Consider the following 16710-nt stretch of genomic DNA (forward strand, 5'->3'; position numbering starts at 1 on the left):
ATGATGGTTTGTGTCTGCCCACTCAGGTCTTCATCTTCCTCGGGGAGACCTTCCTGTCCATGAATTGGGCCATCGTGGCCGACATCCTGCTGGTTTGTTCTGTAAAACCTCTTAAAGGGACAGTCGTTATTATTACAACACATTATTACATATTATAATATTATTGAACTTATGACGTTTTTTGTATTGCTTTATTTAAATATTGTTATTTATATTTTATTCCTTTTTTATTATTTCTTTAATGTATCATATTTGTTTCATCTATTGTCTTATTATTATTATTATTCATATCTAATAAAAAAAAAAATCTCTCATACAGATTTAAGATTTTTAAATATCTGTAATGATGAATATATAAATAACGTGAACTTTGTTCTTATTTCTCAGTACGTCGTCGTTCCGACTCGTCGCGCCACAGCCGAAGCGTTTCAGATCGTCATCTCACATCTACTGGGAGACGCTGGGAGCCCCTACCTCATCGGAGTGGTGTGTGTGTGTGTGTGTGTGTGTGTGTGTGTGTGTGTGTGTGTGTGTGTGTGTGTGTGTGTGTGTGTGTGTGTGTGTGTGTGTGTGTGTGTGTGTGTGTGTGTGTGTGTGTGTGTGTGTGTGTGTGTGTGTGTGTGTGTGTGTGTGTGTGTGTGTGTGTGTGTGTGTGTGTGTGTGTGTGTGTGTGTGTGTGTGTGTGTGTGTGTGTGTGTGTGTGTGTGTGTGTGTATACATGACACTAAATACAATCTACACACGTTATTATATGGCTTTATTATTTTAGGCAGTACAACAAAGATCCCCTAATAATAAATACATTATTTTTATTTAATTTGACGAAACATATTTATTTATTTTAAAAGGATAAACTCCTTCAGATGCACAACATAAATAAATATTTGTAATAAATGAAGAACTTACAGAAGAGCGTCATCTGCACGCGATAACAAATATATGAACTTGATAACTTACTCTTTGAAGAAATAACCTAAATAAATAATCTGTATACAAAACATTAGAATGATTACTATAATGAATGATCCAACGATGCCGTGATAATTGATGGACGGTACCTGCGTGGTGTGTCTCAGGTGTCGGACTCTCTGAAGCAGACCGAGTCCTTCTTGTGGCAGTTCCGCTCGCTGCAGCTCTCCCTGCTGCTCTGCTCCTTCGTGGCCGTGATCGGAGGAGGCTTCTTCCTCGCCACCGCCCTCTTCATCGAGAAGGACCGCCACCGGGCCGAGAACTACGTCGCCTCAGGTGAGACGGGCGGAGCGCCGCCGTCACGCGGACCAATGAGTTTAACCCTCTTAACCACTGGAGGGACGGAAAGGTGTCTCTTTTAAACGCTTAGTCACAATCAGAATCTGTAAATGAACATCACGACCGTCATATTTTCGTGTTTCCGACGGTCCTTGAACACATCATGTGTGCCAAATGCTTCCGGAAGAACAAGCTGCACAAAAAAGAAGCTTCAAATGTATATTTCTTCAAAACATTTTATTCTTTGTGTCATTTAAAATCTCTCCTCCATTAAACCGTTTACTTTATTTATATTGTGTTAAAAACATTAAATTCTGAGCTCCTCAGTGAAACTATGACATCATGATTGATTAATCTGAGATCACGTGACCACATGAGGAGAAACTGACTGAACTTCAGGAAGTTATTTGTTAACATTAGTAACACTTGCAGACACTTGGAACATGTTGGATATTTAGATTATATTCAACATTTTAGGGAAAGAAATTATCAAAGAAATTCAATTCTGCACTAAAGACGTGTTCTAGAAAAGTGGGAGGACAGTAAAAAGTACAATAAGTACGTGATGATGGTCAACGTGATGATGGTGAACATGATGATGAGGATGATGGTGGTGAACACAATGGTGGTGGCCCCTGCTGATCCCCCCCGCCCCCCTCCTCTCTACCTCCTTCTGTTTCATGGATTGGAGTTCCATTCATACATTTTCATATTCATGTAATGTGTTTATGTAACTCTGTAACTCTGTTCATCTGGTCACATGACATCTATTCATCTGTCCATCCGGGGAGAGGGATCCTCCTCTGTTGCTCTCCTGAAGGTTTCTTCCCTTTTTTCCCTGTCAAAGGTTATTTTTGGGGAGTTTTTTAATGTGAGGTCAAAGGTCAGGGATGTCGTATGTGTACAGATTGTAAAGCCCTCTGAGGGGAGGTTGTGATTTGGGCTGTAAAAAATAAACTGAATTGAATTGGTGAACATGATTGATGGTGAACATGATTGATGGTGAACATGATTGATGGTTAACATGAACATGATTGATGGTTAACATGAACATGATGATGGTGAACATGATGGTTAACATGAACATGATGATGGTGAACATGATGGTTAACATGAACATGATGATGGTGAACATGATGGTTAACATGAACATGATGGTTAACATGAACATGATGGTGGTGAACATGATGGTTAACATGAACATGATGATGGTGAACATGATGGTGGTGAACATGAACATAATGATGGTGAACATGATGGTGGTGAACATGAACATAATGATGGTGAACATGATGGTGGTGAACATAATGATGGTGAACATGATGATGGTGGTGAACATAATGATGGTGAACATGATGGTGGTGGTGAACATAATGATGGTGAACATGATGGTGGTGAACATAATGGTGGTGAACATGATGATGGTGGTGAACATAATGATGGTGAACATGATGGTGGTGGTGAACATAATGATGGTGAACATGATGGTGGTGGTGAACATAATGATGGTGAACATGATGGTGGTGAACATAATGATGGTGAACATGATGGTGGTGAACATAATGATGGTGAACATGATGATGGTGGTGAACATGAACATAATGATGGTGAACATGATGGTGGTGAACATGGTGGTGAACATGAACATGATGATGGTGAACATGAACATAATGATGGTGAACATGATGGTGGTGAACATGGTGGTGATGAACATGATGGTGATGAACATGATGATGGTTAACATAATGGTGGTTAACATGATGATGGTTAACATGAACATGATGGTGGTGAACATGAACATGATGGTGGTGAACATGATGGTTAACATGAACATGATGGTGGTGAACATGATGGTTAACATGAACATGATGGTGGTGAACATGATGGTTAACATGAACATGATGGTGGTGAACATGATGGTTAACATGAACATGATGGTGGTTAACATGAACATAATGATGGTGAACATGATGGTGGTGAACATGATGGTGGTGAACGTGGTGGTGGTGATGAACATGATGGTGATGAACATGATGATGGTTAACATAATGGTGGTTAACATGATGATGGTTAACATGAACATGATGGTGGTGAACATGAACATGATGGTGGTGAACATGATGGTTAACATGAACATGATGGTGGTGAACATGATGGTTAACATGAACATGATGGTGGTGAACATGATGGTGAACATGATGGTGGTGAACATGATGGTTAACATGAACATGATGGTGGTGAACATGATGGTGGTGAACATGGTGGTTAACATGAACATGATGGTGGTGAACATGGTGGTTAACATGAACATGGTGGTGATGAACATAATGGTTGTGAACATGATGGCGGTGAACATGGTGGTGAACATGATGGTTGTGAACATGATGGTGGTGAACATGAACATGATGGTGGTGAACATGATGGCGGTGAACATGGTGGTGAACATGAACATGATGGTGGTGAACATGATGGCGGTGAACATGATGGTGGGGAACATGAACATAATGGTGGTGAACATGATGGTGGTGAACGTGGTGGTTAACATGAACATGATGGTGGTGAACATGATGGTTGTGAACATGATGGTTAACATGAACATGATGGTGGTGAACATGATGGTTGTGAACATGATGGCGGTGAACATGAACATAATGGTGGTGAACATGAACATGATGGTGGTGAACATGATGGTGGTGAACATGATGGTTGTGAACATGATGATGGTGAACATAATGGTTGTGAACATGATGGTGGTGAACATGATGGTGGTGAACATGATGATGGTGAACATGATGATGGTGAACATAATGGTTGTGAACATGATGGCGGTGAACATGATGGTGGTGAACATGATGGTGGGGAACATGAACATAATGGTGGTGAACATGATGGTTAACATGATGGTTAACATGAACATGATGGTGGTGAACATGATGGTTGTGAACATGATGGTTAACATGAACATGATGGTGGTGAACATGATGGTGGGGAACATGAACATAATGGTGGTGAACATGATGGTTAACATGAACATGATGATGGTGAACATGATGGTGATGAACATGATGGTGGTGAACATGATGGTGGTGAACATGATGGTGGGGAACATGAACATAATGGTGGTGAACATGATGGTGGGGAACATGAACATAATGGTGGTGAACATGGTGGTGGTGAACATGATGGTTAACATGAACATGGTGGTGAACATGAACATAATGGTGGTGAACATGATGGTGGGGAACATGAACATAATGGTGGTGAACGTGGTGGTGAACATGATGATGAACATGATGGTGGTGAACATGATGATGGTGAACATGATGGTTAACATGAACATGGTGGTGGTGAACATGATGGTTAACATGAACATGGTGGTGAACATGATGGTCGTGAACATGGTGGTGGTGAACATGGTGATGGTGAACATGATGGTTAACATGAACATGGTGGTGATGAACATGATGGTGGTGAACATGATGGTGAACATGAACATGGTGGTGATGAACATGATGGTGGTGAACATGATGGTGGTGAACATGATGGTGATGAACATGATGGTGGTGAACATGAACATGATGGTGGTGAACATAATGGTTGTGAACATGATGGCGGTGAACATGATGGCGGTGAACATGATGGTGAACATGATGGTGGGGAACATGAACATAATGGTGGTGAACGTGGTGGTGAACATGATGATGAACATGATGGTGGTGAACATGATGATGGTGAACATGATGGTTAACATGAACATGGTGGTGGTGAACATGGTGATGGTGAACATGATGGTTAACATGAACATGGTGGTGATGAACATGATGGTGGTGAAAATGATGGTTAACATGAACATGGTGGTGGTGAACATGATGGTTAACATGAACATGGTGGTGAACATGATGGTCGTGAACATGGTGGTGGTGAACATGGTGATGAACATGGTGGTGGTGAACATGGTGGTGAACATGATGGTCGTGAACATGGTGGTGGTGAACATGGTGGTGGTGAACATGATGGTCGTGAACATGGTGGTAGTGAACATGAACATAATGGTGGTGAACATGATGGTGGTGAACATGATGGTGGTGAACATGATGGTTAACATGAACATGATGGTGATGAACATGATGGTTAACATGAACATGGTGGTGATGAACATGATGGTGGTGAAAATGATGGTGAACATGAACATGGTGGTGGTGAACATGATGGTTAACATGAACATGGTGGTGAACATGATGGTCGTGAACATGGTGGTGGTGAACATGGTGATGAACATGGTGGTGGTGAACATGGTGGTGAACATGATGGTCGTGAACATGGTGGTGGTGAACATGGTGGTGGTGAACATGATGGTCGTGAACATGGTGGTAGTGAACATGAACATAATGGTGGTGAACATGATGGTGGTGAACATGATGGTGGTGAACATGATGGTTAACATGAACATGATGGTGATGAACATGATGGTTAACATGAACATGGTGGTGGTGAACATGGTGGTGATGAACATGATGGTGGTGAACATGATCGTCATGAACATGGTGGTGGTGAACATGGTGATAAACATGGTGGTGGTGAACATAATGTTTGTGAACATGATGGCGCTGAACATGATGGTGGGGAACATGAACATAATGGTGGTGAACATGATGGTGGTGAACGTGGTGGTTAACATGAACATGATGGTGGTGAACATGATGGTTGTGAACATGATGGTTAACATGAACATGATGGTGGTGAACATGATGGTTGTGAACATGGTGGTGAACATGAACATGATGGTGGTGAACATGATGGCGGTGAACATGATGGTGGGGAACATGAACATAATGGTGGTGAACATGATGGTGGTGAACGTGGTGGTTAACATGAACATGATGGTGGTGAACATGATGGTTGTGAACATGATGGTTAACATGAACATGATGGTGGTGAACATGATGGTTGTGAACATGATGGCGGTGAACATGAACATAATGGTGGTGAACATGAACATGATGGTGGTGAACATGATGGTGGTGAACATGATGGTTGTGAACATGATGATGGTGAACATAATGGTTGTGAACATGATGGTGGTGAACATGATGGTGGTGAACATGATGATGGTGAACATGATGATGGTGAACATAATGGTTGTGAACATGATGGCGGTGAACATGATGGTGGTGAACATGATGGTGGGGAACATGAACATAATGGTGGTGAACATGATGGTTAACATGATGGTTAACATGAACATGATGGTGGTGAACATGATGGTTGTGAACATGATGGTTAACATGAACATGATGGTGGTGAACATGATGGTGGGGAACATGAACATAATGGTGGTGAACATGATGGTTAACATGAACATGATGATGGTGAACATGATGGTGATGAACATGATGGTGGTGAACATGATGGTGGTGAACATGATGGTGGGGAACATGAACATAATGGTGGTGAACATGATGGTGGGGAACATGAACATAATGGTGGTGAACATGGTGGTGGTGAACATGATGGTTAACATGAACATGGTGGTGAACATGAACATAATGGTGGTGAACATGATGGTGGGGAACATGAACATAATGGTGGTGAACGTGGTGGTGAACATGATGATGAACATGATGGTGGTGAACATGATGATGGTGAACATGATGGTTAACATGAACATGGTGGTGGTGAACATGATGGTTAACATGAACATGGTGGTGAACATGATGGTCGTGAACATGGTGGTGGTGAACATGGTGATGGTGAACATGATGGTTAACATGAACATGGTGGTGATGAACATGATGGTGGTGAACATGATGGTGAACATGAACATGGTGGTGATGAACATGATGGTGGTGAACATGATGGTGGTGAACATGATGGTGATGAACATGATGGTGGTGAACATGAACATGATGGTGGTGAACATAGTGGTGATGAACATGATGGTGGTGAACATGATGGTGAACATGAACATGGTGGTGATGAACATGATGGTGGTGAACATGATGGTGATGAACATGATGGTGGTGAACATGAACATGATGGTGGTGAACATAATGGTTGTGAACATGATGGCGGTGAACATGATGGCGGTGAACATGATGGTGAACATGATGGTGGGGAACATGAACATAATGGTGGTGAACGTGGTGGTGAACATGATGATGAACATGATGGTGGTGAACATGATGATGGTGAACATGATGGTTAACATGAACATGGTGGTGGTGAACATGGTGATGGTGAACATGATGGTTAACATGAACATGGTGGTGATGAACATGATGGTGGTGAAAATGATGGTTAACATGAACATGGTGGTGAACATGATGGTCGTGAACATGGTGGTGGTGAACATGGTGATGAACATGGTGGTGGTGAACATGGTGGTGAACATGATGGTCGTGAACATGGTGGTGGTGAACATGGTGGTGGTGAACATGATGGTCGTGAACATGGTGGTAGTGAACATGAACATAATGGTGGTGAACATGATGGTGGTGAACATGATGGTGGTGAACATGATGGTTAACATGAACATGATGGTGATGAACATGATGGTTAACATGAACATGGTGGTGGTGAACATGGTGGTGATGAACATGATGGTGGTGAACATGATCGTCATGAACATGGTGGTGGTGAACATGGTGATAAACATGGTGGTGGTGAACATAATGTTTGTGAACATGATGGCGCTGAACATGATGGTGGTGATGAACATGATGGTGGTGAACATGGTGGTGAACATGATGGTGGTGAACATGGTGGTTAACATGAACATGATGGTGATGAACATGGTGGTTAACATGAACATGGTGGTGATGAACATGATGGTGGTGAACATGATGGTGGTGAACATGATGGTTAACATGAACATGATGGTGATGAACATGATGGTGGTGAACATGATGGTTAACATGAACATGGTGGTGATGAACATGATGGTGGTGAACATGATGGTGGTGAACATGATGGTGGTTAACATGAACATGTTGGTGATGAACATGATGGCGCTGAACATGATGGTGGTGAACATGATGGTGGTGAACATGAACATGGTGGTGATGAACATGATGGTGGTGAACATGATGATGGTGAACATGATGGTTAACATGAACATGGTGGTGATGAACATGATGGTGGTGAACGTGGTGGTGAACATGGTGGTGAACATGATGGTGGTGAACATGAACATGATGGTGGTGAACATGGTGGTGATGAACATGATGGTGGTGAACATGAACATGGTGGTGGTGAACATGAACATGGTGGTGATGAACATGGTGGTTAACATGAACATGATGATGGTGAACATGGTGATGGTGAACATGATGGTTAACATGAACATGGTGGTGATGAACATGATGGTGGTGAACATGATGGTTAACATGAACATGGTGGTGATGAACATGATGGTGGTGAACATGATGGTTAACATGAACATGGTGGTGATGAACATGATGGTGGTGAACATGATGGTTAACATGAACATGGTGGTGATGAACATGGTGGTGGTGAACATGATGGTTAACATGAACATGGTGGTGATGAACATGGTGGTGATGAACATGATGGTGAACATGAACATGGTGGTGATGAACATGGTTGTGGTGAACATGATGGTTAACATGAACATGTTGGTGATGAACATGTTGGTGATGAACATGGTGGTGATGAACATGATGATGGTGATGAACATGATGATGGTGAACATGAACATGATGGTGGTGAACATGATGATGGTGAACATGATGGTTAACATGAACATGGTGGTGATGAACATGAAGATGATGAACATGGTGGTGAACATGATGGTGATGAACATGATGGTGGTGAACATGAACATGGTGGTGATGAACATGATGGTGGTGAACATGATGGTTAACATGAACATGGTGGTGATGAACATGATGATGAACATGATGGTGGTGAACATGAACATGGTGGTGGTGAACATGAACATGGTGGTGATGAACATGGTGGTGGTGAACATGGTGGTGATGAACATGGTGGTGGTGAACATGATGGTGGTGAACATGAACATGGTGGTGGTGAACATGAACATGGTGGTGATGAACATGATGGTGGTGAACATGAACATGGTGGTGGTGAACATGAACATGGTGGTGATGAACATGATGGTGGTGAACATGAACATGATGGTGGTGAACATGAACATGGTGGTGATGAACATGATGGTGGTGAACATGAACATGGTGGTGGTGAACATGAACATGGTGGTGATGAACATGATGGTGGTGAACATGAACATGGTGGTGGTGAACATGGTGGTGGTGAACATGGTGGTGGTGAACATGAACATGGTGGTGATGAACATGATGGTGGTGAACATGAACATGATGGTGGTGAACATGGTGGTGGTGAACATGAACATGGTGGTGGTGAACATGATGGTTAACATGAACATGGTGGTGATGAACATGAACATGGTGGTGGTGAACATGATGGTTAACATGAACATGGTGGTGATGAACATGAACATGGTGGTGGTGAACATGATGGTTAACATGAACATGGTGGTGATGAACATGATGGTGGTGAACATGAACATGGTGGTGATGAACATGATGATGATGAACATGATGGTGGTGAACATGATGGTGGTTAACATGAACATGGTGGTGGTGAACATGGTGGTGATGAACATGATGATGGTGAACATGATGGTGGTGATGAACATGATGATGGTGGTGATGAACATGATGGTGGTGAACATGATGGTGGTGATGAACATGATGATGGTGGTGATGAACATGATGGTGGTGAACATGATGATGGTGAACATGATGGTGGTGAACATGTTGGTTAACATGAACATGTTGGTGATGAACATGTTGGTGATGAACATGATGGTGATGAACATGATGATGGTGAACATGAACATGATGGTGGTGAACATGATGGTTAACATGATGGTGGTGAACATGATGGTTAACATGAACATGTTGGTGATGAACATGTTGGTGATGAACATGATGGTGATGAACATGATGATGGTGAACATGAACATGATGGTGGTGAACATGATGGTTAACATGATGGTGGTGAACATGATGGTGGTGAACATGATGGTGGTGAACATGTTGGTTAACATGAACATGTTGGTGATGAACATGTTGGTGATGAACATGATGGTGATGAACATGATGATGGTGAACATGATGGTTAACATGAACATGTTGGTGATGAACATGTTGGTGATGAACATGATGGTGGTGAACATGATGGTTAACATGATGGTGGTGAACATGATGGTTAACATGAACATGATGATGGTGAACATGGTGGTGAACATGAACATGATGGTTAACATGAACATGATGGTGGTGAACATGATGGTGAACATGAACATGATGGTGGTGAACATGGTGGTGGTGAACATGATGGTTAACATGAACATGATGATGGTGAACATGGTGGTGAACATGAACATGATGGTTAACATGAACATGATGGTGGTGAACATGATGGTGAACATGAACATGATGATGGTGAACATGGTGGTGAACATGAACATGGTGGTGAACATGATGGTGGTGAACATGATGGTGAACATGAACATGATGGTGGTGAACATGATGGTTAACATGAACATGGTGGTGAACATGAACATGATGGTGAACATGAACATGGTGGTTAACATGAACATGATGGTTAACATGAACATGATGATGGTGAACATGATGGTTAACATGAACATGGTGGTGGTGAACATGATGGTGAACATGAACATGATGGTTAACATGAACATGATGGTGAACATGAACATGGTGGTTAACATGAACATGGTGGTTAACATGAACATGATGATGGTGAACATGATGGTTAACATGAACATGGTGGTGGTGAACATGATGGTGAACATGAACATGATGGTTAACATGAACATGATGATGGTGAACATGATGGTTAACATGAACATGGTGGTGGTGAACATGATGATGGTGAACATGATGGTTATTATGAACATGATGGTGGTGAACATGATGGTGAACATGAACATGATGATGGTGAACATGATGGTTAACATGAACATGGTGGTGGTGAACATGATGATGGTGAACATGATGGTTAACATGAACATGATGGTGGTGAACATGGTGGTGAACATGAACATGATGGTGAACATGAACATGATCGTTAACATGAACATGATGGTGGTGAACATGATGGTGAACATGAACATGATCGTTAACATGAACATGGTGGTGATGAACATGATGGTGAACATGAACATGATGATGGTGAACATGAACATGATGATGGTGAACATGATGGTGGTGAACATGATGATGGTGAACATGGTGGTGAACATGAACATGATGGTGGTGAACATGGTGGTGGTGAACATGATGGTGGTGAACATGATGGTTAACATGAACATGATGATGGTGAACATGATGGTTAACATGAACATGATGATGGTGAACATGATGGTTAACATGAACATGATGATGGTGAACATGATGGTTAACATGAACATGGTGGTGATGAACATGATGATGGTGAACATGATGGTTAACATGAACATGATGATGGTGAACATGATGGTTAACATGAACATGATGATGGTGAACATGATGGTTAACATGAACATGATGATGGTGAACATGATGGTTAACATGAACATGGTGGTGATGAACATGATGGTGAACATGATGGTGGTGAACATGATGGTTAACATGAACATGGTGGTGATGAACATGATGATGGTGAACATGATGGTTAACGTGAACATGATGATGGTGAACATGATGGTGAACATGAACATGATGGTTAACATGAACATGGTGGTGATGAACATGATGGTGAACATGATGGTGGTGAACATGATGGTGAACATGATGGTGGTGAACATGATGGTGATGAACATGATGGTGATGAACATGATGATGGTGAACATGATGATGAGTCTTCGGCACTGCAGAATAAACTTAAACTTGTTGTGTTTTGTTTGTTTTGTGTTTCCAGACGACGAGCCCATCGTGGTCCCAAAGAGCGGTCGGTCCACCCGGGTCCCGGTCTCCAGCGTTCTGATCTGATCCGGTTCTGCGTCTCCGGACCTCGTTGATTGTTTTTAGGACTCTCGGCCACGCAGAAGCTTTCAGGACGTGTTCGGTTTTAAATTCTTGAAATTCTACTTTTTTTATTATATAATTTTACACGGAGACAACTTGAGGGACGTTTTTTTTAGACTCAAAAGGACCCGATCGCCTCTGAACGGATCAATATCTCCTCCTCTCCGCCTGGCTGGTCTGGGATCAGCCGGAGGAACCAGTTTCATAAACGGCTTTAATATTCAGAATCGTGTTTTACGTTTGAATTAAAACACTAATATTCTCACCAGTCGTCCAGCTAATGGAAGATGAAGATCAGAGACTCGTCATATTTATCTTTTTATCTCCTGCAGTTTCAAATGTTTTTGCTTCCGTGCTTCACCAAGTCGAGCAGAACGTGAATCCATATTTAAGAGAAACACTTAGAAATGAACGTTTGTTAACCTCAAATTACTTAAGCAGAATATCTTTTTTTGTGAACTATTAAATGGGAATGAACTTGTCACGTGTGTGTTTGCTCTTGATGTAAATGTTTTGTTCATAAATTATAATTATTAATGATCCAAGAGGAGAAGATCATAAGACCTCTGAATATTTATCTAGATTTTATTATCATCAGGTTTATTGCCAGGAAACACAAGAGACTCAAATGTAAAAGTATAGCAAAATATATATATTTAAATATATTAGTAGTATTGTTATTACTTTTATTATGATCAGAATCTGAGTTATTATACATGGTATTTTATTTAATGTTTTGGTTTATAACAAAGAGAAAATCTGCTAATAATGATCAAATACAAAATATATATTTTTAATAATACTTATTATCATCAGAATCAAGGTGACAAATACAAGGATGTGTTTATAATACTTAAATAATGATGGAATTATGGGATATCTGTGGAAAAGCAAGAAATCTGGTCCCCCGAGACCTCCTAGAAGCACCCAGGATCCAGATCCGCCTCCAACGTGTCTGAGCAGGTAAGAAATATTAAGAATGATATTAATGTGGCGCCGGGGAGGAGAGAGAATATTTATCTTGTCGTTTGGTCTGTTGAGAAACCCCCGATGATGACATCATCGCCTTGAACCTGCACCGCCACGTAGCGAGAAGGCGGCCCGGATCTGGTCTTTGTGTTCAGCTGGTGGCCCCCCTCCCTCAGTCATTGGGGGGTTCTCAGAAGGAGAAACGAGGCCGGTGGAGGTGCAGGAGCAGCGCTGTGGTTTCCTGTCTGCAGCAGGATGTCGAGGCGGTTTTGCAGCAGCGCTGCAGCTTCGTGGCAGCCGGCTTCTGATTGGTCGGAGGAGTTGGTGTGAAAATCATTCCTCTGGTTTCCAGCGTCGTTTAGATCGTCACGCGCCTCGGCTCACGTAGTCCTCTAAACCGAGACCTGGCTCTTTGGGGGTCTTTGGGTCGTCCCCCTTCCACGAGAGTCCTGAGAGGGTTTTGTGGGGACGGGATCGAGACGAAGAGGCAGGCTGAAGACCGGACTCCAGATCAGAACCAGAGCCAAGACGTGTCCGGACATGGCCGCTGATCGGGTGCAGTAGGCGCCTCATGAGGCCCGGATCCTTTGGGCCGGACACAAGACCGGCAGCACCCGTCCGCCGTCCCCGAGAGACCGCCGTCCGTCCTCGAGTCTCCAGGTGAGTCTTTCTTTTCTTTCATTGGTGACCTCCATGCGTGATGGAGGTCACGGCTGGTTCCCAGCATGCACCTGGAGGAGGTGAAGTAAGTCTCCTGTTCAGAAGGGAGAAGAAAATGTTGTATATCTCCAGTCGTGGAAGTACTCGAGTACTTTACTGGAGAAGAAGTACAAATACTCTGGAGACAAGCGACACTTTCTACTTCTAGTACATCTCGGAGTAAATATTGTACTTTTTACTACATTTATCTGACTAACACATTAATACACAATGTGATGAACAAATAAAATAAAGATGTTCAGCAGAACGTTAAAACAAGCTGCAACATTAAAGTGATGAATATAAAACTTATATAAATATATATATGTGTATATATATATATATATATATATATATGTATATATATATATATATGTGTGTATATATATATATATATATATGTGTGTATATATATATATATATATCTATATATCATGTTACCTGCCTGTTTGTCTTTTCTCAGCAGACATTGATATAAAGATTATTATTAGGTTACAATAAAGTGAATACGTTTGTGAAGCCTCTAGTTCTGCGTTTTGGCCCTCGCCATCTTGTTTAAGTTTTTTCAACCAGCGAGCAGGAAGTGACCATATTAGGACTGAGCAGAGTTGAGGTAGAAACGCCGTATTACGTCTCTGGTGTCGACCTGTCAATCACCTTGTAGCCCCGCCCTAAAGCATCCCCTGCTTTATGGTCTGTTTGACTCTAAATGACCATAATTTACTAAATGAACATCACACTGTATTGAAGAAGACTTGAAACTAGAGATTGAGACCAAAAACTAATGTTTACAATGTTTACTGAGGGAATACATCAAGAGAAGTAGAGTCATTTATATAGACTTCTATACAACCAGAGGAGTCGCCCCCTGGTGGTCAGGAGAGAGAATGCAGCTTTAACAAATGAGGCATAGACTTCTATACAACCAGAGGAGTCGCCCCCTGGTGGTCAGTAGAGAGAATGCAGCTTTAACACATGAAGCATAGACTTCTATACAACCAGAGGAGTCGCCCCCTGGTGGTCAGGAGAGAGAATGCAGCTGTAACACATGAAGCATAGACTTCTATACAACCAGAGGAGTCGCCCCCTGGTGGTCAGTAGAGAGAATGCAGCTTTAACACATGAAGCATAGACTTCTATTCAACCAGAGGAGTCGTCCCCTGGTGGTCACTAGAGAGAATGCAGCTCTAACACATGAAGCATAGACTTCTATACAACCAGAGGAGTCGCCCCCTGGTGGTCAGGAGAGAGAATGCAGCTTTAACACATGAAGCATAGACTTCTATACAACCAGAGGAGTCGCCCCCTGGTGGTCAGGAGAGAGAATGCAGCTCTAACACGTGTGAATGACATAATCATGTCCATAAAGTATCCTTGACTAGATCTCTTTCTTTTACATCTGAAAATAATTAATTCCTGTGTTTCTTTCTCAAATCTAGAAACCAGCTCTCTCTCACGATATCATCCAGATCAATAATTATTGATGAACACTTGGATGAGCGGTGACTTCCTGTCATCGAAGCACATGTTCTGATATCACAAATATAATCGGGTTTCCTGTTCGTGGTACTTTCTACTTGTACTTCAAAACGTGGTACTATTATAAAATACTTTCCTTTGGTAAAAGTTGAAATACCACCCTGTGAAAATACTTCATTAAGTCTACTACATTCAACATGTTACTTCAGTAAGTACAGAAGTATTATGAAGTAAAAGTATTTGTTATATTGTTGTAGAATGTTCAAATAGATAACTTTGTGTACTTGTTGTTTAATGGTGTAGTACTGCATCCTATCATGTTTTATATATGAAAACTTTAAATAATAGTAAATGCGAGTACAATATTTCTTGTACATTGTGTTTTTTATACGGTTTTATAAATAATCTGAACTCTTCACTTTGAAGTATGATTTTATTAATTTAAATTATATTCCAGCTGTTTTTTTAAAGATAATACTTTAAAAAAAAAAAAAACGTATTATTATTATTATTATTAAGTATTTAATGAGGTAAAAAGTTTAAATGAACCCATTTCATCCTCTTCGTTACTTTAATGTTCTTTCACCTTTTTTACTCTTTTCATCTTTCAGACGTTTGTTTTTACATTTTGTGTGTGTGTGTGTGTGTGTGTGTGTGTGTGTGTGTGTGTGTGTGTGTGTGTGTGTGTGTGTGTGTGTGTGTGTGTGTGTGTGTGTGTGTGTGTGTGTGTGTGTGTGTGTGTGTGTGTGTGTGTGTGTGTGTGTGTGTGTGTGTGTGTGTGTGTGTGTGTGTGTGTGTGTGTGTGTGTGTGTGTGTGTGTGTGTGTGTGTGTGTGTGTCATCACCATCTGATGTTCATGAAGATGTTTCAGTCTTTTATTTTGGCGGTCTCCCGTTGTGCCCCCAGGTGAAACATGGCCGTCTTCTGGGTCCTGGCGGCGGCCATCTTTGTCTCCACGGTGCTCCTGGCTGTCGTCTGTCTGCACTGCGGACGCAAAGGTCCTCCGGGTGGGACGCCGTCCGGCTGCACGCCGCTCAGCATGGGGGGTGGAGTCAAAGTAAATCAATTAAAACGTCTCGTTTGTTTCCTCAGTGTCCATCAGGCAAGGCACCGAGTCGGAGGACTACACGCCGTGAGTCTTTCCACTATGACGATGACGATGATGATTGTTTGAGTGTTAAAGGAGACGCTCGCTCAATGTTTTCTTGTTTCCACCAAT

The 16710-nt window shown here is 41.8% G+C and overlaps 1 protein-coding gene across 3 annotated transcripts in view; it reads left to right on the forward strand.

The window, feature by feature from the left end:
- Nucleotides 1-12828, forward strand: part of spns1 (spinster homolog 1 (Drosophila)) — a 26903-nt gene extending 14075 nt beyond the window's left edge. For 2 of the 3 annotated variants that reach the window (XM_034540254.1, XM_034540253.1), the window contains exons 10-13: nucleotides 27-92; nucleotides 388-486; nucleotides 1077-1245; nucleotides 12238-12828. In XM_034540254.1, the coding sequence (XP_034396145.1) occupies nucleotides 27-92; nucleotides 388-486; nucleotides 1077-1245; nucleotides 12238-12308 (405 nt within the window). In that variant the 3' untranslated portion in view covers nucleotides 12309-12828. Of the gene's footprint in view, nucleotides 1-26; nucleotides 93-387; nucleotides 1246-12237 lie in introns of all 3 variants that reach the window. The other variant, XR_004609903.1, reaches the window with a different exon arrangement.
- The last annotated feature ends 3882 nt before the right edge of the window (nucleotides 12829-16710 follow it).

The sequence above is a fragment of the Cyclopterus lumpus genome, chromosome 8 (genome assembly GCF_009769545.1).
Source record: "Cyclopterus lumpus isolate fCycLum1 chromosome 8, fCycLum1.pri, whole genome shotgun sequence".
Taxonomy (NCBI): Eukaryota; Metazoa; Chordata; class Actinopteri; order Perciformes; family Cyclopteridae; genus Cyclopterus; species Cyclopterus lumpus.